The sequence below is a fragment of the Cryptomeria japonica genome, chromosome 8 (assembly GCF_030272615.1).
Source record: "Cryptomeria japonica chromosome 8, Sugi_1.0, whole genome shotgun sequence".
In the NCBI taxonomy this organism is placed as follows: domain Eukaryota; kingdom Viridiplantae; phylum Streptophyta; class Pinopsida; order Cupressales; family Cupressaceae; genus Cryptomeria; species Cryptomeria japonica.
Genome location: NC_081412.1, coordinates 309,289,228 through 309,313,464, shown reverse-complemented (window position 1 = coordinate 309,313,464; position 24,237 = coordinate 309,289,228). Strand labels below are relative to the sequence as shown.

Below are 24,237 nucleotides of genomic sequence, written 5' to 3'. Positions count from 1 at the left end.
AGCAAAGCGCGACGTATCACCATGCCTTAATCAACATTTTAATTTTTAATTTTTTTTTTAATTTTATTTAGATTTTTCAACTTTTAATTTATCAGTAATTTTTGAATTTTGAATTGTTTTTGTATTTTTAAATTTTTTGATTTTATTGATTTTTTGATTTTAAAAGACACTAACTCTAAACTATACTAAAGTAAGACAACTATATTTACAACTGTGCTCAAGAAAAAAGTGGGGTCCCCATTTACAATGGGACGATGTATAATTACGTTACGACAAATATTAACTGGATTGTCCACAAAGTGATCCAAATCAAATTCCAGCAGCCTCTCCCACGAATTTGTGGAGAGTCTTTAGGTCAGTCACTCGCCATCATTCCAGTGAGTTATTTTTTCACAATCTGTATGCGCCTGGATGTAGCGAAGAGACGATTTCCACAAGACCACAAATCTTTCCTAAATAAAAATACCTAAAAGCATTTTTCGAATTTGAGTATGTTTCCTAATTACAGAGACTATCTCTGTCATTATGGCATGGGTTAGATTCCCTAACCTTCCGCTCCATCCACTATTGTCAACTTCTTTAGGAAAATTGATGTGAGTCTCGATTTAAATTCATTTCTACTCCCATTTAACTTTATTTCAGATTCTGAAGCGCAGATGTTAGCGCCTTTTAGAAATAAATCCGATTATGTCTTTGTTAGAATTTTGAGATTTTTTCCACAGGTTCTTATTTTCAGAACATTTATTTGGAAGCACAGACAAGCCCTGTCAATTGTTTGGCATGATGCCTTGAAGAGACGTGTTCTCGTGGACTGCAATGATTGCAGGATGTGCACATAGTGGATTTGTTAAAAAAACTTTAGAGATTTTCCCTTAAATGTAATTGGCAGGTATAAATCCAATTTTGTAGTTGGAGCTGCCGTAATATGCATTTACGCAAAATGTGGAAGTATTGGTAAGGCCTGTGAGTTGTTTGACAAAATGCTTCAAAGAAATTTTGGTAAGGCACGTGAATTGTTTAACGAAATGCCTCAAATAAATGCGATTTAATGGAATGTCATGAATGCTGGAAATGCACAAAATGGGTTTGGTGAAAAATCCTAGAAACTTTCAAGCAGATGCCATTGGCATTTGTAAGTCCAAATTCCACAACCTTTGCCATCATCCTCTCTGCCTGTGCCAAAATGGGAGCTTTAGATCAGGGTATGGACGTCCATAAAAGCACAAAGAAACATCATAAGCCAGCTACCCATATCCCTAGCATATCAACAACACATATCAGCTTGGGGTAAAATGTCTACGATTACCTTTTCATCTCCTGAGACAGAACACAACCTTTGCTAGCATCCTACCTGCCTTCGCAAAAATGGCAGCTTTGGGACAGGGTATGGACATCCATCAAAGCATAAAGGATAGAGGACTTTTGTCAGATGTACTTGCCACTGCCCCGGTTGACATGCATGCAAAATATGAGAGCGTAGAAAAAGCGCCTGACCTATTTGAGAAAATGCCTCAAAGAAATGTGGTCTCATGGAATGCCATGGTCGAAGGATATGTACGACATCAATTTGTTGAAATGGCTTTAGAAACTTTCAAGCAAATGCAATTGGCAAGTGTAAAGCTAAACTCCACAACCTTTACAAGCAACCTCCATGACTGTGCCAAAATGGGAGCTTTGAAACAGGGCACGGACATCCATCAGAGTATAAAGGATGGAAGAATTTGTCAGATGTCATTGCAACTGCCCTGATGGACATGTATGCAAAATGTGAAAGCATAGACAAGACATTTGAATTATTTGACAAAAGCCACAAAGAGGAGAAAAAAGACGAAAATATCAGTGTAATGAACCCTTGTTGTACCTGCCTCGCCTTCTTGATAATTAGGGGCCTGATCTGTTCACCGGAGGTTTGATTTAGGGCCAAATAAACGGATTTATGGTTTCCTGCAACATTATAGATATTTCATTTTTATATGTTAGCAATAATATTAAATCAGTGGCATAATTATTGCAGTACAAAATACATACACGACCCATTCTAGACTTTGAGGACTCTCTAGTTTGGCTGGGCTACCCATCCAGACCCATCTCGTCTCTTAGGGCTAATAGGGCCACCTGAGGATGGGCCCAACATACCCCTGGCTTGCCCTCATTATCTTGAATGTACTAACAAACAGAAGATAACAAGAAGATAATAAATGCCTATAGAAACATAGATTCATAATTATAGAATTAGCATTACTTGATTAACATTTATCCATTCTGTTAATTTGTAGGGGTTGATTCATTACGTTTGTGCCTAGTTGCAGGAATATGACTATCATTAATTAGTATTCCTTTTCTTTGCTTATTTGTTGCGTCTATGAATGAATGAATTATGTTTATTCTCCTGTCTGATACTAAAGTTCATTTTAATGAATCATACTAAACCTAATATTGCAAGTTACCTATTTGGTGAGAAAGATAAGTTCATTTTACCCTTTTTTGCTCGTTACTGATGTGTTTAATTCATTGGCAAGAATTGTTATGCATGGAACCGATTTAGCAATTAATCTGGGCCACTAGTTAGATTATATTCATTACTGTTATATGAAGGATGAATTAAAGGAAAGCAGATTGAATACGAGTTGCACAGGGAAATACTTCATTGGGGATAAACACATGGGCACATTTCGACACCCAGACGGACTGGCCTGAGAACGTACCACACTGCTGGCGATGGGGAGAGATGCTTACTAGGCGCTGGTTCTTCATGGGAAGAACCAACGACTAGCCCTCCACATCGTCCGTTGTCTGATGCACTCACTGGCTAATCCTTATGGCTGTCCAGGCATCGTAAAATATGAAACTGAAATAAATATTGTTGCTGAGTAACAAAGTTACCTGTTAGACGCTTCTCCTTGCCCTTCTCTCCTTGTCACCTCCTTCTCCCGTGCTTCCCTTGGGGTGCGGGGTTTATACCTCTTGAAACCACGCGATTCCCTTTGAAACATGGCGTCTATTCCGAAGGTGACTTGGGAATGGACGCGTCCTTTCATCACTCACACTAGTTAAGATAAAACGCATTTAAGCGGTAAAATAATTTATGCATTGGAAGAAAATATATGTTCATGTACATGTATAGTTTATGTTTCTAGTCATTTCCGCTATCTACACGGGAATATGATAGTCGTCCCCCCTTACATTGCTTGTCCTCAAGCGATGTGGAGATTTGGGTGGTTGAAGATCTCTTTGTTGAAATCTCCTTCGGCAACCCTTTCCATAAGATCAAGTATTCTACAATGTTTTTATTCCTTTTTCTCCTTTCTCTTACGTCTAAAAGGGCTTCTGGCTCCAATGTTGATTTTCCCTCATCCTGATTTGATGATATCTTGATCGAAGGTCGATCTTGGAGAAATATCTGGCTCCGTGTAGTTCATCTATCAACTCATCTATTCTTGGGATTGGGTACCTATTTTTGATGGTTTTCATATTCAGTGCTTTGTAGTCAATGCACATCCTTAGAGTGCCATCTTTCTTTTTAACAAGTACCACCGATGATGCGAAAGGGTTGGAACTAGGTTGGATGTGTCCCATAGCAAGTAGTTCCTTAATGGTTTTCTCAATTTCTTCCTTATATTTGTGAGGGTGGCGATAAGGGGTGGTGATGACTGGTTTTGGCCCATCTTCCAATATTATAGTGTGTTCAAACCCCCTCTTGGGAGGCAAACCTTGGGGAATTTCCCCAAACACCCTTTTATATTTCTCCATGATGGGTTGGATGTCCACATGCGTGGATTTCTCACAAGTATTGCTCTTATCTAGTATCATGCATTGGGCCACCCATTCTCCTCGCCCATTTCTAAAAATTTGCTCCATCTTTTTTACATGAAACCACCTTAGGACTACCATCAGGTAAGCCCTTGAGAGTAACTTCCTTCCCTTCATGCTGAAATCGGATTATTTGGTTTGGGAGATCAAACATGAAACATCCCAGTGAATAAATCCATGGAGTCCCCAATATGATATCCGTGTCCAATGGTACCACATAGAGATCTTCCCTTACCGGACAGCTACCTATTATGAACTCCAACTTAGGTGCCAACTTAGTGCATTGGACTCTTGTCCCCGTGGCTGTTGCTGCTTCGAACCCCTTGAAAGTCTGTGTGGGTAATTTATTCTGCTTGACAAACCTTTCATCAATGAAGTTATGGGAGGCTCCGCTGTCCACAAGTGTGACTACTTTCTTCCCTTTAAGTGAACTCTTGATTCTAAACAGGTTGTGTTTAGCAGGATGGGTGATAGTGGCAACTATGGTCTGATCTTCTTCCCCCTATCTTATCCTTTTGCTAGGTGGTTCTTCCACATCCTCATATGGTGAGGCTTCTATCTTGTGAGACCGACCTTGACATTTATGGCTCCTTCCTTCATAGGGTTTTAGGCATGTGAAACAAAGTCCCTTCTTTTTAAGGTCCTCCAAGGCTGAACACATATGTCCCTTTTCTTTCTTACCCTTGCAATAGGTACAAGACCTTACAATCCCTTCTTGATTGTGTTTACTATCCTTGGGTGGAGGTTTGGAGGAGTTGCCAAAGGGTTTGGTCTTGTCCTTGGGTGAACTTTCTTCAAATTTCATAGCTTTTTGTATAACCTCATCTAATGTTTGGGGTTCATGGGCACTTACTGTGCTTTTGATTGATCCCCTCAGCCCTTCTATGAATAGTTAAGCCTTTCTTGTGTTAGACTCGGTACCATCACTGCTAATTTCTGGAATTCTGTGGCATAGTTTTCAATAGTCCCCTGCTGCCTTAGTTGGGTGAGCTCTCGAAAGTGCCACTCGGGATGCTTTTGGTCAAATCTTTTTATGAGCTCCCCTGCTGCCTTAGTTGGGTGAGCTCTCGAAAGTGCCACTCGAGATGCTTTTGGTCAAACCTTTTTATGAGCTTTTGGGTGAACTCCTCATATGTGTTTATAAGTTGATGTCCTTGAGTAATGAGGCCATGGTGCCACCACTCATGGGCAACTCCGGATAGATGAAGTATAGCAAATTTAATGGCACTGGATTGAGTCATGGGGCTGAGGGATAAGTAGGTATCCAATTTTTGGACCCATGACCTAGCTGATACCTTTCCTTCCCCATCATAGTTGGGGATAGTCACCTTACTGAGTTTGTTTTGAAGCTCTTTGTGGGCTGGAGGATGTCTTTCGTTACGGCCAAGTGTCTTTAGTTTGGCATCACAATAGTCTTTGAAGGTTACAAGATCTTGTAGTTCGGGATCCAACCTGCGGTAGTCTGCAAGGATCTGGTCTACATTTCCCACGGGTTTGTCATGGTTATCATCACTTATTGGCACTTCCTCAGGTAAGAATGAAGGTCGGGTGGGCCTTGAGCTGGTGTCCTTTGACGGGTTGGGGTGGTGGTTTTCAGAATGATTGGATTGGGCTTCTTTGGTTCTGTTGCATCAACTATTTCCACAGGGTGGCAGGAAGGAGGCTCTGATACCACTATAATGAACCCTTGTTGTACCTGCCTCGCCTTCTTGATAATTAGGGGCTTGATCTGTTCACCGGAGGTTTGATTTAGGGCCAAATAAACGGATTTATGGTTTCCTGCAACATTATAGATATTTCATTTTTCTATGTTAGCAATAATATTAAATCAGTGGCATAATTATTGCAGTACAAAATACATACACGACCCATTCTAGACTTTGAGGACTCTCTAGGTTGGCTGGGCTACCCATCCAGACCCATCTCGTCTCTTAGGGCTAATAGGGCCACCTGAGGATGGGTCCAACATACCCCTGGCTTGCCCTCATTATCATGAATGTACTAACAAACAAAAGATAACAAGAAGATAATAAATGCCTACAGAAACATAGATTCATAATTATAGAATTAGCATTACTTGATTAACATTTATCCATTCTGTTAATTTGTAGGGGTTGATTCATTACGTTTGTGCCTAGTTGTAGGAATATGACTATCATTAATTAGTATTCCTTTTCTTTGCTTATTTGTTGCGTCTGTGAATGAATGAATTATGTTTATTCTCCTGTCTGATACTAAAGTTCATTTTAATGAATCATACTAAACCTGATATTGCAAGTTACCTATTTGGTATGAAAGATAAGTTCATTTTACCCTTTTTGCTCGTTACTGATGTGTTTAGTTCATTGGCAAGAATTGTTATGCATGGAACCGATTTAGCAATTATTCTGGGCCACTAGTTAGATTATATTCATTACTGTTATATGAAGGATGAATTAAAGGAAAGCAGATTGAATACGAGTTGCACAGGGAAATACTTCATTGGGGATAAACACATGGGCACATTTCAACACCCAGACGGACTGGCTTGAGAACGTACCACACTGCTGGCGATGGGGAGAGATGCTTACTAGGCGCTGGTTCTTCATCCCTGGGAAGAACCAACGACTAGCCTCCACATCGTCCGCTGTCTGATGCACTCACTGGCTAATCCTTATGGCTGTCCAGGCATCGTAAAATATGAAACTGAAATAAATATTATTGCTGAGTAACAAAGTTACTTGTTAGACGCTTCTCCTTGCCTTTCTCTCCTTGTCACCTCCTTCTCCTGTGCTTCCCTTGGGGTGCGGGGTTTATACCTCTTGAAACCACACGATTCCCTTTGAAACATGGTGTCTATTCCGGAGGTGACTCGGGAATGGACGCGTCCTTTCATCACTCATACTAGTTAAGATAAAACGCATTTAAGCGGTAAAATAATTTATGCATTGGAAGAAAATATATGTTCATGTACATGTATAGTTTATGTTTCTAGTCATTTCCGTTGTCTACACGGGAATATGACAATCAGTCACTTGGTTAAATCATTTCATCTACCTTGACCAGACTTTACACAATGACTGTTAGACTTGTTTAATAATTGATAGACTTTTTCAATCAAATTCCATTACACGTTAATGTTATCATTGTTTTGATGTTGGGAAAAATGCATGTTTTATGGTAAAGAAAAATAATAATTGATAGATTTTTTTGAAAGATAGTGATGTCTCCACTACTGTTTTGGATTACTCAAACATCATGTTTATCAACGTAGACCTTGAAGAAGGTGCATGAGATTAGGGTTGTCTTATTTTGTTTGCGTATCATTGCCACACAAGTACTTTTGTATTAAAGTTTTATTTTGACATTGATTCTCATATGATCTATCTATTATTAAAATGTATGTAGTTGAAACCCCAATTTGTGGAAGTGCTTGGTGGTGCATGTTGAATAGATCCTTTGGCAATAGATATTATAATTCATTACAAATGTTGGAAATGGTCAAACTTCATACAACAATGGAAGAAAAGGTTCATAATCTCATTCACTCACCACAGAGTAAGTACAAAACTTTAGGTCGTGCTTTGTGTCTTTTTCCTACTTTGATGGGGTGTTTCTTCTCTCACAGACTTCTCTCATTTCATTTCCTCTTGAGTCGAACCAACGATAACTCCGTTCATGGGATTTGTCAAAGCACATGCTTCACGGTCTTAAGCATATTTTATATATTTGAATGTATCGCTCTCTTTAGTTTGACTTCTAATTTATCAAACGTTTAAATGCATCACAATGTTATCCATCATATTGTTTAAAAAAAATAATGATACTCTTAAACAATGAATTTATTGTGGTTCATTCTTTCTAAAGAAAGTTAATGTGCACAATTAATTATATGCATGATATGCATTATGACCTCTCATTTTGCATTGGTAAAATTCCACCAAAATGTCTTAATGTTTTTATAAATGAAACTCATTTTTGGCCATGTTTTGTTGAATGTTCCTTATAAATGAGTATGAACCTCTAATAGTATTGCTGAGAAACAGCCATTATTGGGCCTCTAAAATTAGTAACCCAATAAGTGTAAATGTTGTCAACTCAAATCCTTTTCAACTTAGCGTTAAGATAAAGACTATAATATTATGTATCTACATGCTTGATACAATATCCCTTTGTGGGACACCAATTCTGATTTTACTTGATGTTTTTCAGGCTATCACATGGAGGTGATATAAAGATTTTAATGTGAATGTCTTCCAAATTTTCTAAAATGTAATTGTAATGCAAACAATAAATAATACTTTCACATGGATGATTGCAATATTACTTGTTCGTAAGTGGTCAATTTGAACATGAAGAATTCAGTTTTCATAATTGTCATTTAATATAAATTATGCATTAAAATAAATAATCATTTAAATTTAATACCATCTGCATATATAACATAAAAAAACATTTGTATATAAAAAATCGACACTCTTAAATTCCAACAATCTCATACAAAATAATTAATCAGTTTGATCCTACTATTGTGTTCTTGTTGTAACCCTTTGGTGCAAGTGCTAGTATATTTTTCCTTTGCCTAATGCATATAAGCTTTATTTTCGCAGTGCACTGACCTCCGGAAATTAACAGCAGGGAGTCGACCAATCATCACTCTGTTACTTCAAACATTCCTCTCACATCCTAGCTGTCGAATTGCTTTCGACTATCTAATTCTGTTTAGCAAGCAGGTAAACATACATAGGATTTCATAAGAAAAAAATGGCATATACTGTGGGTTTGCCTCTCTGTTATTTCCTCTTCTACAAAGGAGCATTCAATTCTATAAGATTTAATCAAGAATTAGAGACGCACAATTTTTTTTTTTTTTGATCCATAAACAAGTTTTGTCTGTTTTTACAAGCAAAGGGAACTAAAATTATTGATGGGTATTAGCAGGGCAGTGAGTGGAAATGGGTGACGAGAAGGCGCGAACGAAAAACACGGAGATAGAAGCAAGAGCGAGGAATATAACCCACAAAGTTCGCTGCACAGAATGCGGTAGTCAGAACATTGAAGATTCTCAAGCTGATATTGCTATTCTTCTTAGAAAGGTATTTACTCATCCCACCAAAGAGGGGCCTTGAAATGTTGATTCCATCTTTTGTTCTGTATTTTCTTTTTTGGAGTAAGAACTAGACAGGTCAGTGTGGTAACACTCCATTGCCATTTAGTTTAGACACATTAAGAAAATTTATAATGTCTTCTTGAGCACTTTCGTTTCTTTGAAAATCATCAGATTGAAGGGTTTTTTCTTTGAGAGACAGCTCTTTCATTTCCTCAACAATAACAAGCTTGAATAATCTAGATCTCGAGCTCAACAATATCGGGTAATTCAAAGAGTCTCTCCACTTGCCTGTTGGCGTTGTCTATGAGAGCCATCTCTTTCATTTATTTAACAACAACAAGTTTGGATAATCTAGATTCTCCTGCGCAACAATTCTGGGTGTTCCCTTGGTTATTTCCACTTGCTTTTTTCTTCGTGTAAGTTGAGGGTCAAGAGTACAAGTTTAAAAATGTTACAAGATTCCTTCTCGATATTTTACTAGCCTTCTGACATTTTGGCTTGTAGAAAAGTTGTTTATTGGTGATGTAGCTTCTTCGTTAAACTCTCTTGGATGATATGGTATTGCTATTTCCCTGTGTTGAACAATGCTATTATCTTGTGTTGAAAATACTGTTTTCAATTATGTTATCGAAGATATGCTTATAAGTTTTATGCCCCTAGCCTACATATGTCATCACATGTGATCAGGCTAGAGAAGAGCTTACTTGTGGCATGCATAACCTTTGCAGAGTCGCCTAGTAGTCTGTTAATTTTCTATTTTTGTTGCTTGGCCCAAGTAGGGGCTTATGGATTGCCCTAACCTAATTATGCCTATCTAAAAAGAGAGTGGGTCTCCTTTTGAAAAAATAAATTTGTGGAATTCATTCTTGGTTATTGTATCAAGAGGTTGCCTTCTCAAAGTGGTTCAACATACTTAAGCATTTCTGTGTTGCAGCTTTTCAGTTTTCTACCTTGATCAATCATCTCAGACTTGTGCTGGGACATTCTATTTTGCCATTGTGGATAGCAACTCTTGCAGTGTACCCTGTACATCTTTTGGAGGAGGGTGATCTTTCAATTACAAACACAATTTTTAAAGAGTAACTTATTTTCTAAGCACAGAATGTTATAGATTGAACCCCAAAGGTTTGAAATAGTTGATGTATAATCATGGGTCAATCAGATGCAAACCAAAACCTCTTCAGGAGGGAAAAAGTGTAACTTCAAGTTTGGAAATATTATCAACCCAGCTTTTGTAGATGAACAAAAGTTCAACTTTGGAATTGGCACCAGTCCATCTATTGGAATAGGATAAAATCTCAATCTGAAAAACTTTGGTGAAGACACAAATCCATTGTTTAGAGAACAACATTTTGGCCACAACTCTTATAGCGTGCTCTGTGCACCTTTTGGTTGGAGGCGAGCTTTCTGAAATATACCAGCTTGTGAAGTTTTGCAATTCTTAGCAGCTAATGAGTTTACAGTAGTATTCTCCAAATTAGAACAAAAAAATCACGTAACTTAGATTCAATTTCTCAGATTAACATTAATGAATCAACACAGAAACAATCATCAGTTTCAGAATATTATCTCAGATGGTATCCAGTTTCCTTCATTTACCAGTTCAGTCCCTCATACATCAATGCACATTTATGCAATGTTCAGGTATTCATGACATACAGAGACAATCTGAATTCATACAATTAATCATTCTAATTGACCAGAATACATCATATGATGAGTTCCTACTTGTGGAAGCATCAAATCAGATGTATAATCTACCTCTGTGAAATTTTTGAGGGCGGAGATAAGTGACCTAATCCTCCGTGCATAGTGCCCCTGACTGGTAGTATGGATGTTGATGAACAGGTTTAAATGCTTGCGTTTAGAGGTGCAAGCATTAGCCGATATCTTGTGTTGTCTGCCTTCATACACCATACGAACTTGGTTCCATTTCTGAACCATGCCTACTTGATCAGATCCTGAATTAATGTTGAGTCACAAGCTCGTGTCCAACACCAGGATCCTGGAATGTCATGTAATTCTCCTCAAAAAGCTCCCTGTAGCCTCCCTTAATGCATTGGTCCAGGTATGAGCCTCTCAGGTTTGAGTCTGAGCAGGCCTTTGCATTTGTTTAAAACTTTAATGCATGGATAAGGAAAACTCTTTGATACCTTAGCCATCCACAGCAACTCATATATATACTCGTTCCTTCCAAGGTTGGCCTCAAAAGGAAAACCACCACAAGCAAGCAAGTTGGCCCAAAGAGCTGTTTTAATAATTATTTAATAATTGCATTTATGCATAATTTTTATTAACATTTTCAATCCCAAACACTACAATTTAAGCAACAAATCCTTCCCTAGCTACAGTCTTCTATTATTGAACTCCAATTTTTTTTCTGAAATTGATGTTCTGCCATGGGTTAACCAGATGCATTAATTCTTTCAGATACACTGGAGTCCCTCAGGCATTCAAGTGACAACGTCAATGCTTCAATGAGTACTAAGCAGGGAATGACAAGGAGATGCCTATGCATGGTTTGAAATTTTTAATGATCTAGTCGCCTAACATGACAACTCTTAGATTTACATCTTTTTGGGGCAATTAGCCAAACTCTTGCAAACAAATTCAATAGAAAAATACACTTTTTGATATTAGAGGTTGTGAACAAGGACCTAAAACTTGAATAATTCTCAATAGTTGGAACTTCTGTTAGTAGGCTACATGAGAACATTCAACAAGAGCTCAAGGTCCATGATCCCAAAAACGTTTAAGCATCAATCAAGAAGGTGAAGGAATTGGAGATGAATAATAGATCCAATTGCAGGCTTTCCATGGTCCTTTAGAGACAAAAACACTACCGACACTATGAATCTTTAAACATTAGTTATGCCACACCACAGCGATAAGATGGGAAAGGATTTATGTTACGATTGCGAAAAAAACTATTCTAGAGAAGTGCTCCTTGCTCATATAAGATTCAGTCATTGATGAATTTGGCAATTAAGAAGACAAGTCAGCGGATTACCAAGAGCAGTTGGATGAAGATGTCACTGTGTTATTCTGTGTTGGATGGCATCATTGCTCCCTAAGCTTTGACTGTTAAAGTTTACATCAAGAATGCAAAGTTATGATGCTCTCGTAACTTTGAGAAGCAGATAATAATAAATAAACCAAAATCACAATTCCTGAGATCACTAAAAATTTCACTCCTTACGTTTCCTGCCCCACCTTCCAAGGTAAAGAAAATATGAAAACAGATCCAGCAGAAAAATATCAAAACCATTATCTATCTGCCTCATACTATACAAGAATTTGTCAATTCTATCGCCGTTAAATATGGAACCCTTTAGTACCAAGATGTTTCTGAAGTCCCATGTTTTTGTGGTACTTCATGCTTTGGAGAAAGTTGTGGTACTTCATGCTCCCTAGGCTTTCGTAGTTGAAGTTTACATCATGAAGACAAAGTTGTGGTACTCCTATAACATTGAGAAGTGGATATAATACATTAACCAAAATCACAATTCCCAAGCTGACTAAACATTTCACTCCTTATGTCTCCTTTCCCTCCCTCCAAGGTAATTACTAAGAAAATATGAAAACAGATTCAGAAGGAAAAAATCAAACCAGCTTCTATGAAAATAGCCGATCTCTACACAGTAGATTTAAATATCTCTGAGATTAACAATGAGTGGATTAATTCATGAGAAATCAGTATTTTCATAGCTTAGTCCTTGATACTTCTGCTAATGCCTATGGAGGATGGGCTAGATTTGTGCTAAGGGAGAGGCGGTCTAATTCTAACCAATTAGATGGTCCTGAGATGGGGTAAGGATCAGTATTCCGTAAACCTTGAGGGAGTAGTCCCGAGATGGGGTAAGGGCCTACATCTGTAAACCTTGAGGGAACCTATTGTAGTTTGGTTTCTCAGCGCCCTGGTAACATAATTATCCCTTCCTCCCTTGGGTTTAGGTAGTAACAAGGTTAGATCATAATATAGAGGGCTATCAATTATAAAATGTGGAATTAATTGAAAAGAGCATAATAAATTGATAATGCATTCAGTAATGTATGATAATTATTGAAAACATGACAGCTTCCAAGTAGGGGACATCACAAAAATACAAAAATTATGAAGAAAAACCTTCTAGCAAACTTGGAATCTCCCAGCCAAGTATAACAAACAAATTACTGTTCCATTTTATAATCTTTCTGTTAACTTTATCGACCGCCCAATTCCATATCTCTTTTAAGGAGGGACACAGAGAAAATGGAATAGCAAGGTATCTAACAACCTCTTTAGGTCTTAAACACACCCAATTAATATTTAACAGCTAACTGGGGAACTCATTAGACCAGCATAGAACACTTGATTTATGCAATGCAATTTTAGAACTAGAGGCCATATGGTACACATCTAATCTCTTGTCCAAATTTATTAAGTTTTGTTCATCTGCATCCACAAAAAGGATGTAGTCACTAGCAAATTGCAACACAATCATTGAATGACTAGAAGGAAAACTCAAACTCTTTATTGGGGTTCCTAACGAGCAATCCATTAAAAGAAAATGAATAGGTTCAGTAGCTATAACAAACAAACCCTCAACAATTTCCGTTCTATACACTTGAGCAAAATTTTGCTAGCTCAATCAATATTTTTAAATCTCAATTGAAAGCCCATCAAAACTAAACCTTACCATTTTTTAAATGATAAATAACATTCTTAATCTCTGCCAATGATAAGTCAGCCTCTAAACCCGAAGCCTCACTACCATCCAATTTGCAGGGGATGACCATTGAGATAATATCCCTTGCTGCAACACTGGCCCTAGGAGAAAACAAATTTCCGTGGAAACTCTGAAAAGTCCTCCTAATCTCTACATCGACCTCTAGTAGCACACCACCAACTTCAACATATTGATCTTCTCTTTCTTATGCATATACTTTAAATATTAAAGAACTTAGAGCAACTAAAAGCACTGCTGAAAAATTTAACTTATTTATATAGACTTAATAGTTGGCCTATAATTCCTCGCCAAATTTCATTTCCTTGATGATGGGAAAAGTACCTCATTTAAAGCATTGGGCAAAAGCTTCTATGCAAGTTATCTTGAATAGATTATACAAGTGTAAAGAAGTTGACAAGCGATTAAATTGCTTTACTTATTTGATACTAAACTTCCAGAGGATATGTGGAATTCTGTAAAGATTCTTCTCCCAAAATTCCTAAAAAGACACCTAGAAAGCCAAGAAACAAAAGCAGGTCAATGTTGTAATTGATTATTCCGACATGCCAACTAACACGCAGGATTATGAAATTGAGTCAAAGGATGATGATTATGTCGAAGAAGATGTGGAGTCCGAGGAGGATGATTCTGTTCACATGGTGTCTTCTCCCCCCCTAAGGCTAATTTTGGTAAGAAGAAGACTCCTAAGAAGAGGGCACGGTTCTTCTTGGACTAATGGGTCGCATACTAGCGAGGATGATGATAATGTCTCCCTTGTTACTGAAAAGGTCAAAAAAGTGAAGTGTTTGATCATTGGGTTGAGTCTTCTTGCCTGGCGAGCCGAGGAACGACCAGGGTTCTGTTGTGACCTAATCACACATCACCTCATTCCAAATACGGACCCCCTACATTTTTGGTCCACTTTGTCTTTTGGTTGTGGTCGTTTGGGTTGTTTAGCAACAATCTCATCAATCTCCTTAGGTCCCCAAGTGTTTTGGCAAATTTTGATCAAGTCTGCAAGTGTTTTGAGTAAATTTGGCTAAGTCTAGAGCTTGTTTTGTCTATTTTAGGGTTTTCACCCTTCAGATTTGAGGTCAGTTTCTTAGGGTTTTGAAAAACCTGAATGAAGCAATGAAGTAAGGACCTTTCAAGGAAGCTACCAGTGAAATTCGAGCGAGTTCTGAGCACGTACTATTTTTAGTAAGTTTCACTACGTCTCGAATTGGCCTAATTTTGCATTTGAACAAACTTACTATTTTTAGTAAGTGCCCTTGTCCCTCGGTTTGCCCTAATTTAAAGTTTGGAAGAACTTACTATTTTTAGTAAGTCTATTTTTGGCAGTTGGCAGGACACTGATGGCAAAACATTCTTGAAAATCTAGTTATAAATCCGGAAAGTTGAAAAAGCAGGCAATTGATCAGAATTTGGCTAAGTCAGGAATTCTTTTCTGAAATGGCAAAGGCATGAAAATCTACTCTAAGGCATGAAAGTTTTCCTTCACTGAGAAATTTCTCTTCAATCCTAAAATGGCACTCAAGACTAGGAGGTGGGCGAACTTCACAAGACATGGACGATTTTCCAAAATTCTCCAAATTCCTTCATCCCTAGTCAGTTGCGCTCCAGGTAAGGGGTTGGGTACAAAAGTGGTATCAAGGAGGAATTTCCAATTGTTTCAAAATTCCTTCAACCCCTATGAAATGCGCTCAAGGAAGAGGTAGGAGTGCTAAAAACATGTGAAGGAGGAATTTCCTCCCAACGCCAAATTCCTCCACTATGGTCAAAATGTGCTCAAGGCTAGAGAGAGGGCCCAAAACACAAAGACAAGGAGGAATTTCCTCCCAACATCAAAAATCCTCTCCCATAGGCAAAATGCACCCAAGTTAAACTCCAGGGCGCAAAATCAAGATCATTAAGGTCCAATTTTCACAGAATCCTCCTCTATGCCCAAAATGTGCCCAGGATAAAGGAAAGGGCATGGATTTCATGTCAAGGAGGAAAAGTTCAAATTTCAAAATTTCCTTACCTCCACTCAAGGTGCGCCCAAGGATGGGTGGTGGTCACTAAAACATGGTGTAGACACCCATTTTTGTCCACTTAATTAAATAGATACTTGATATTTATTTGATTATTTAACCATCATCTAACTATTAATTAAATAAATAAGACATTTGTCTAATTAATTCACCAAAATCCTAAAAATCCCATCTCTCACATATTTAAAATCCTAAAAATCCCGTCTCACATTTAAAAAAATTAATATTTATTTAAATTCCTAAAATCCCTCACCCACTTGCATCTTCTAGAAAATGCAAGTTGCAAGTTAACCCTCCTCCAATTATTTCTTAACCCCCCTCCAATTATTTCTTAACCCCCTATCATTAGCCTAATCACCCTTTAATGGTTTGCACATTCCTAAACCAAAGGTTAACCCAAAACCCATCAACTCAAGCCTTTAATGGCTTCCTTCAAGTCTTCAAGCATTTAATGCTTTGTTCCCATCTCCTCTCAAGCCTTCCCTTGTTGACACTTGTCAACATGTGATTGGCTTAAAAGAGAGCACATGGACTGAGGATCAACACTTCCTCAATCAATCCTAACCCTTCCTCAACCAATTCAATCTCAACCCTTCATTGCCCTATTTTGCCTATAAATAGAGCTCTTTCCTTCATTGTTAGGGGTCACAAGAGTTATCCATATGCATTGTTACTTTGCTTAGAATTTGAATGTTTTTGTAAGAAGGATTTGTATTATGTTTTAGCTCTTCCACTAGTTGGAATTGCTATTTAACGTTTAATACTTCATTTACATCCTCATTCAACACTTCACATAATCAACCATCTCCCATCTTGCATTTGACATCCTTTTGTGTTAGTGCTCAAGTTGAGGGTATACTTCATGTAGTAACGGGATCTTGGAGAGGAGGAGGACAAGGAAGAGCCAAAGCATGGGAACGTCATGAGGGAAGTAATATTCGTGTTTGTTTATTGTTCTTAACTTGCTTCTTCTTTACTAATCTTTCTTGATATGTTTTGAGAGGGTTTGAGTTCATCATGTTTATGGTTGAGCATGTTATTTAGATGAACTCATATTGATTTTCTACTAATTTCCATTTTCATGATATCACATGGTTAAGGAGGAGATTTCCTCTGCAAGGAAATTCCTCCACCTCCTCTAATTTGTGCCCTGTTGTGACGTCTTCACACATCACCCCATTGCAAATGGGGACCCCCACTTTTCGCTTTTTAGAGTAGAAGTTTTGCCTAACTTCCTAGTGTTTGCCTTTTGCTTATGAGAGGCTTTTTGAATTTTGAATAGGATCATGTGTTTAAAATGTCATAATGTTAGAGTGATCCTGAGTTTTGCCTAAGTCTAGGGGTTGCAACAAGTTTTAAATTTGAGCGTAAATTTGCCTACGTGTTGCAAGTCGGTGATATTTTTGTGCCTATGCATTAAAAGGTCCTTTAGGGGTTATTTTCTTCCTCCTAAGAGGATATTCAAGTTAAATTGCACTTTATCCCGATGAAATCTCGATTTGGCTAAGTTCCGATGCGTTTTAATGAAATTTGAAGTGTTCGGATGGTTTTGAGTGGAAAAATCATTAAATTCCTAATGAAAATCCATGTTCTAAGGGTCAAAATGTCAAAATTCCTGATGGGAGGTGCTTTTCCCCCAACATTTCCGATGACCCATGATTTTCCCCCACTCAAAATCCTGAATGGTGGTGAATTTTCCTTGGATTCCCGATGGACCTAATTTTTCCCCCTCTCATTATCCAGACATGGGGCGATTTTCCACCAGAGAGGTAAAAATTTGATTGTGTGTGGGAAATCCTCCTGATGACCCACAATTTTCTACCAGGTTTGTGGATGACTTTTGATGAGGACTAAAATGATGATTCCTTATGCCTATCTATTTTCCACCAGTGCATTTATGACGAGATTTTAAGGATTTTAATGCGGATAGTGATTCCACACATGGGGCGAATTTCCCCCAAGAACATTTTAAAGATTTTTAATAAGTTTTTATTGGGATTTTTATCCTAACTGTTGGAGTCCAATAACACTGAGAGGGGGGGGGGTGGTGAATCAGTGTTATACCAGATTGATCAATTTTAGCCTAATTAAAACATGCATGCACCAACCGGTATACCGGTACATACAAAATTGAAAGAAGTAAAGCAACCAATAAGCCAATCACATAAATGAGAATCATAACACAAAATTATACGTGGAAAACCTCAAAGAGGAAAAACCACGGTGGGATTTGTGACCCACAATATCAATCCACTGGCCATATGAAGAGATATAACAAAATATAAGGGGCCTGCACTTGCAGGAAGGCTTAGAGCCTAAAGCACATTGCTCAATCACAAAAGGAGCCTCACTGACTACATATAAATCCAAACTACAATCCGGAAAAGTGTTGAATTGCAAAAGATAGCATCTTCTATGCCAGAATACAGTTCTGGTTAAGCTCTGTCTGTTCGGGTCTGAAACCCTAAACCCTTTATCGGAATAACCCTTACATAAATATCCTCACATACATGATCTCTCTGATATATTTCGCATCATATCACATCCACATATCCATAATCTTCTATCTCAAAAATGATCTAATCCAACTGACCTATATACCCTATACAACTTATCATGCCTTATATCGGCTTACAAAGATTATTACAATATCAAATTACATGTCAACCAAATAACATAAATACATGAATATCAAAAACAATTGCGGATGCCGGATCCAAGAGATGTCAGCCTCCAATACCGATAACCTTATTCTTAGCCATGTCAGCTTGCATTGCCGGTAACCAAAGAAATCCTTCTATCCTGCCGGTGCTGGTGTAGTGTCTGTGAAGTGCCTGCTGGTACACAACTGAACCAAAACATGAAGCCGGAACAAGATACCATGTTGCCATCAATGACAACATGGTGAAACCAACCAATTGAGTGTTAATTGCCAACACTAACATGGGGCATTTTCCCCCAAGGGTTAATTTTGATCTAAATTTTGGAATATTTTAAATAAATTGACCCCAAATTTAATTGTTTTTACAAATGTTGACGATTATTTAAAAAAATAAAAACAATTATTTAATGATTTGCAATGATCATTTAATAATTAATTATTTTTCTAATGCAAATCGATTTTCCCAAGCAGGCTATAAAGGCAAAGTTTTATCCCACATTGCTTGTGCGGTGAAGTTTCAAGGTGAAAATGTGTTTAAGTATGCCTGCCCAGCATTAAAATAACATTATAAGTGTGCTGATTTGATAGTTTGAAGAATGATTGAAGGCAGATTGGAGGTCTCAAGGCGATTTTTGCCCAAGTGTCAAGTTGACACCATTGTTGGAGTTGAAGTTGCAGATTTGTAGGAAGAGTTTGCCCAATCAGACCTGGGCACCACCATTGGAGAGGAACTACAACATGTTTAATTGCTGATTAAGCCACACCATCAAAGAACTGCAAAAGATAGCATCTTCTATGCCAGAATACAGTTCCGGTTAAGCTCTGTCTGTTCCGGTCTGAAACCCTAAACCCTTTACCGGAATAACCTTTACATAAATATCCTCACATACATGATCTTTCTGATATATTTCGCATCGTATCACATCCACATATCCATAATCTTCTATCTCAAAAATGATCTAATCCAACTGACCTATATACCCTATACAACTTATCATGCCTTATGTCGGCTTACAAAGATTATTACAATATCAAATTACATGTCAGCCAGATAACATAAATACATGAATATCAAAAACAATTGCCGATGCCGGATCCAAGAGATGTCGGCCTCCAATACCGATAACCTTATTCTTAGCCATGTCAGCCTGCATTGCCGGTAACCAAAGAAATCCTTCTATCCTGCCGGTGCTGGTGTAGTGTCTGTGAAGTGCCTGCTGGTACACAACTGAACCAAAACATGAAGCCGGAGCAAGATACCATGTTGCCATCAATGACAACATGGTGAAACCAACCAATTGAGTGTTAATTGCCAACACTAACATGGGGCATTTCCCCCCAAGGGTTAATTTTGATTTTAATTTTGGAATATTTTAAATAAATTGACCCCAAATTTAATTGTTTTTACAAATGTTGACGATTATTTAAAAAAATAAAAACAATTATTTAATGATTTGCAATGATCATTTAATAATTAATTATTTTTCTAATGCAAATCGATTTTCCCAAGCAAGCTATAAAGGCAAAGTTTTATCCCACATTGCTTGTGTGGTGAAGTTTCAAGGTGAAAATGTGTTTAAGTATGCCTGCCCAGCATTAAAATAACATTATAAGTGTGCTGATGTGATAGTTTGAAGAATGATTGAAGGCAGATTGGAGGTCCCAAGGCGATTTTTGCCCAAGTGTCAAGTTGACACCATTGTTGGAGTTGAAGTTGCAGATTTGAAGGAAGAGTTTGCCCAATCAGACATGGGCGCCACCATTGGAAAGGAACTACAACATGTTTAATTGCTGATTAAGCCACATTTTGGGAGATGGCGCCATGATTGGAGGGGCTGCGATTTTGTTTATGAGGTAGACTGCCCTTCATTTTGGGTGTTTTTTGTGATTCTCTTGAGCCCCATTGTTGTTGGGAGGCTACCATTACACTCAGATTAGAGTTTGACGCCATTCTTGGAAGTGATTCGGACACGATTGTTGGCTGGAACCTTCATTTCCAGATTTAACTTTTCATTCCCAGCCATCTCACACTTAGGCGATTTCATTGGGAAGCCATTTTGGAAAGATTTGGAGGCATTTTCTGAGATACACCATTGTTGTTACAGTCTGAAACTCCATAGTTGCAGGTGTCTTCAGACTAATTTTCATTTCCAGCTACCTCCACACTTGGGCGATTTTAATTGTGCATCATTTTGGGTGAGTTTTGGGAGCATTTTCTGAGTACACCATTGCTGATCTAAGTCTGAAACCTCATTTTCAAGTTTGTCTTCAGACTTAGATATTCATTACCAGCCCTTTGTTTGAGCTCAGATTTGACAAACTTCACTTTGGGAAGGTAAAATCCATCAAATACAAGTGTTTCTTATGACTGCGATGAGTTTAAATGACTGATTTATTGAAGTTGCACGTTGTCTTCAGACGTTGGGCAGTCATTGTTGGACCTTGGAAGGGTGTCTTTAGACTTTAAGAACTAAAATTCAGACTTTTCCACACCCTTTTCCAAGCATTGTGGTATACTTCCGGGCACTAATTTTGACATTTTTTTGAATATACTAGGTTATCTTTAGACTGAAACTTCATTTCCAGCCACATAGTTGTGCCCAGATGTGACCATTTCTGAGTAATAAGTCAAATGCAAGCATGTGACTTGGCTGTGACCACTCCCAGCCATTGATATTTATCATTTTTAGTGTGTCTTCAGACTTTTTGGAGCCATTTTCAGACTTTCAGAGGGTGTATTCAGACTTAACATCAGAAAATCAGATTTTAATACACCATTTTCAGAATATTTCCAGACTTGGACATTCATTTTTGGGCACCAAATCATACATTTTCTGAGTTTACAGGGGTGTCTTCAGACTTATCCTAAGTTTGAAAATCGGGTTTTCTTGAGGAGAATCTTCCAAATTTCAATCTGGACCTTCATATTTTCTAGAGTTGGTGTTACAATTTTCTAAGACTACCTGTCACGAGTTAGGACAAATGTCAGGAACAAAGTTCAGATGGTGTCAAGATGTCCACTCCATCGAATGGTGATCAAATCAACACAAGATTTTCAAGAACAATTGATCTGGATGAGGGTCGAATTTCCACTGAAGGGCGGCATTACAAAGGAAGGAAGTTGTCTAGATAGACATCAAATTTCCACCAAGTGAAAGAATGGATAAGGATAATGCAGATGGTTTTGAGGACTAATCAGTTCGTATGCGAATGGATTTCCCACCAAGGTTGAAATCAAGTTTATCAAATTGGTGTTTGATTCAATGTTTATTTGTTTTGCAGGACTGTTTCGAGGAAGGGAAGCGCGATGATCAACACTTCAACTCAAATAATGCGGATGAGGAAGATCAATACTTAAGGATTGAATGAGGATTTCTGGACAAAGATTCCAGAAGGTGAATATGAGAACTAGGTCAATCGTGAAGAAGACTTCACCTTTATGGTGAACAAATGAAGGAAAGCAAGTTCAAGAAATGAACACAAAGGATTCCACATTATGAAATCTGGAACTACATCGAGGAATTTCAATATCAAAGAGCACCAAGGAAGGAAATAATTCAAGATTCCAAGATGGGGAAAATTTTCCAAACATGAGGAAATAGTTCATGGGGAATTCCTTAACATAAGGATGGAATGCAAAGTATCATAAGGAATTCCAAACATTATGAAGAAGAAGAGTGTTCAAGGCAAATTGATTAAGTGTATAAGGCAAGCTGAGGTGGCATCCTAGTCACCTTTCGTTCAATCAAGGGGTACCAAGTCAACGTTCATTCAAAGAGGGAATAAGTGACACATGGCATTACATGAAATATTATTTATCTTACCTACCCTCATTTCTTATCGGCCAATGTAATGGTGGTTGTAACAAACCCTAATTAGGGTTTTATCTTGTAATCTTGGCCGTTGATCTTGAATCAATCTGAGCTATTCATTTCTTTTGAGGCTCTATATATACCCTAGTGCCTCTCATTTGTAAGAGAGAGATTTTGTAGAATTGTTGGTATATGCTGCAACTTTTGAATATAAATCATTGTTCGACTTGATGGTGATTTTGTTTAAGTGTTGTCTTGCATTCAAGGTTCTCAATTCCTCCAAGTTAGATTAGAATTTCCTTTCAATGTTTGCTAGATTGAATGAAAGAATTGTTGAGCATATTTGTGTGGAATCTATTTATCCATACCACTAGCCTCTTGCTGATTGTAAGTGCGCCGTGTGTGGTCAACTGGGAATCTATGCAAGCTTAACTTCAATTATTATATGTCCATTGTTATGCATCAACTTGGATGGTCTCAATGTTTGATGGTAGTAATTTGAAAATCTATGAAATATACCTTAGATGATTGCACTAAGATCATGTCAAAATCTGTTCGACTTGATGGCGAGACCTTGCCTAGTTTGATTCCATTGAATTTGTTCATCATTTCCTACATTCCTAGGCTTAGAATAGATTTCCTGAACCCGATTTCCTTTTTTGCCTTTTTTAGAAAGTCTTGTTAGAATTAAGTCAAGAGCTTCATTGCTAAATCCTAAGTCATCGACATACCTATCCTAATCCATGATAAGATTGAGCATTCATGTACAACGTAAGTCCCCTTGTGATTCCAGCATTATCACATCAAACCACTGAACTTATCCACATGTCAAGACCTGACATTTCGTAACCTTGGAGTTGTCTCATTTGATTGCGAAGCATAGCATTTAAGAGACTTTGTTCAATAGAGGATACGATACTTTGGTATTTTATTCTGTGTTTGTATGTGCATAAAACACACATCAACACGCCCAAGGTCAAAGAATGAGTGCCAAAATCAAAGCGAGGAGGAATTTCTCCAAATGTCCAAATTCCTCCCCCAGTGCCCAAATGCACTCCAATCCAGAGATGGGCGCTAAAATTAATGCATGGAGGATTTTTCACCGTCAACAAAAATTCCTTCACTTCCTTAGAATTGTGCTCAAGGTGAAGAATTCTTGAAAACTGAAAATTTGGCTAAGTGTGAGAGATTTCTCTCTCTAGGACTCCGGATAGGATAAGATTCCTTGGACATGGAAAAAAAGTGGCCAGTAGTCAGAAAAATCTCTCTCCAGGACGAGGTATGCACGAGAACAAGAAAAAATTCCTTTAGGACAAAAATCTCTCTAGAGAGAATTTTCTTTGTCCAAGATTTCCAGACATTCAGGGATCTTTCAAAAGTGGAAAAGATTGTTAAAATTCTTCCGAGGCAGGAAAACCTTCCAAACGAATATTCCGTATTTATGACACAACTCAAAAAATTATAAAGTTTCCATTTTTTGACAGAAGATGATGATGGGGTCCACTTGCATGACGAGTTGTCTATTGATTGCATGACGACATGATGGGTCATTCATTGCTGAGGGATGTTTTTGACAAAGTGGTGGTTCATTCAATGCATGACAACTGCCATGTTGAGGAGTTAGTGGGTCATTAATGCATGGTGGGCGATTTGAAATGTAATGGGCATTTAATGCATCATGGATGCCCTTTTTGAGAACAAAGGGTAATTAATGTATAGTGGGCGAGATTCCTCATTAATGGCTCTCCCCACTACTTGACATCAATATTTTTGGGAATCTTTGGTCAAACCCTAATTAGGGTTTTGAATGGTGAATTTTAGCCATTGATTGGAATGTAATCCACGCCATCCATTTTCTTTTTGGAGGCCTATAAAAGGGGTTCACTCCTTCATTTGTAAAAGAGGGAGAATTGTATGAGATTGTTGCTATAAGTTTCTAAGATAATAATAGTGATACATTGTCTTTTGGTGTTCACTTGAGTTATTTTAAAACTTGCATGGTTTCATCTTCCTCACTTAGATTAGATTTGCTTCAAGTATTTAGATGAATGAACTAGATAGCATTACTTTATGGTGAGATCATTTGCTCATACCTTTTGTAGTTAGATGATTTCTATCTGCA

At 37.8% G+C, this 24,237-nt stretch overlaps 1 protein-coding gene across 11 annotated transcripts in view; it reads left to right on the top strand.

Moving 5' to 3' along the window:
- The first annotated feature begins 245 nt into the window (after window positions 1–245).
- Window positions 246–24,237, top strand: part of LOC131060574 (cytochrome c-type biogenesis CcmH-like mitochondrial protein) — a 66,807-nt gene continuing 42,815 nt past the window's right edge. The window contains exons 1-3 of one of the 11 annotated variants that reach the window (XM_057993848.2): window positions 246–354; window positions 8,400–8,522; window positions 8,731–8,885. In XM_057993848.2, the coding sequence (XP_057849831.2) occupies window positions 8,745–8,885 (141 nt within the window). In that variant the 5' untranslated portion in view covers window positions 246–354; window positions 8,400–8,522; window positions 8,731–8,744. Of the gene's footprint in view, window positions 594–8,399; window positions 8,523–8,727; window positions 8,886–24,237 lie in introns of all 11 variants that reach the window. The other 10 variants (XM_057993854.2, XM_057993855.2, XM_057993857.2 and 7 more) reach the window with 10 other exon arrangements.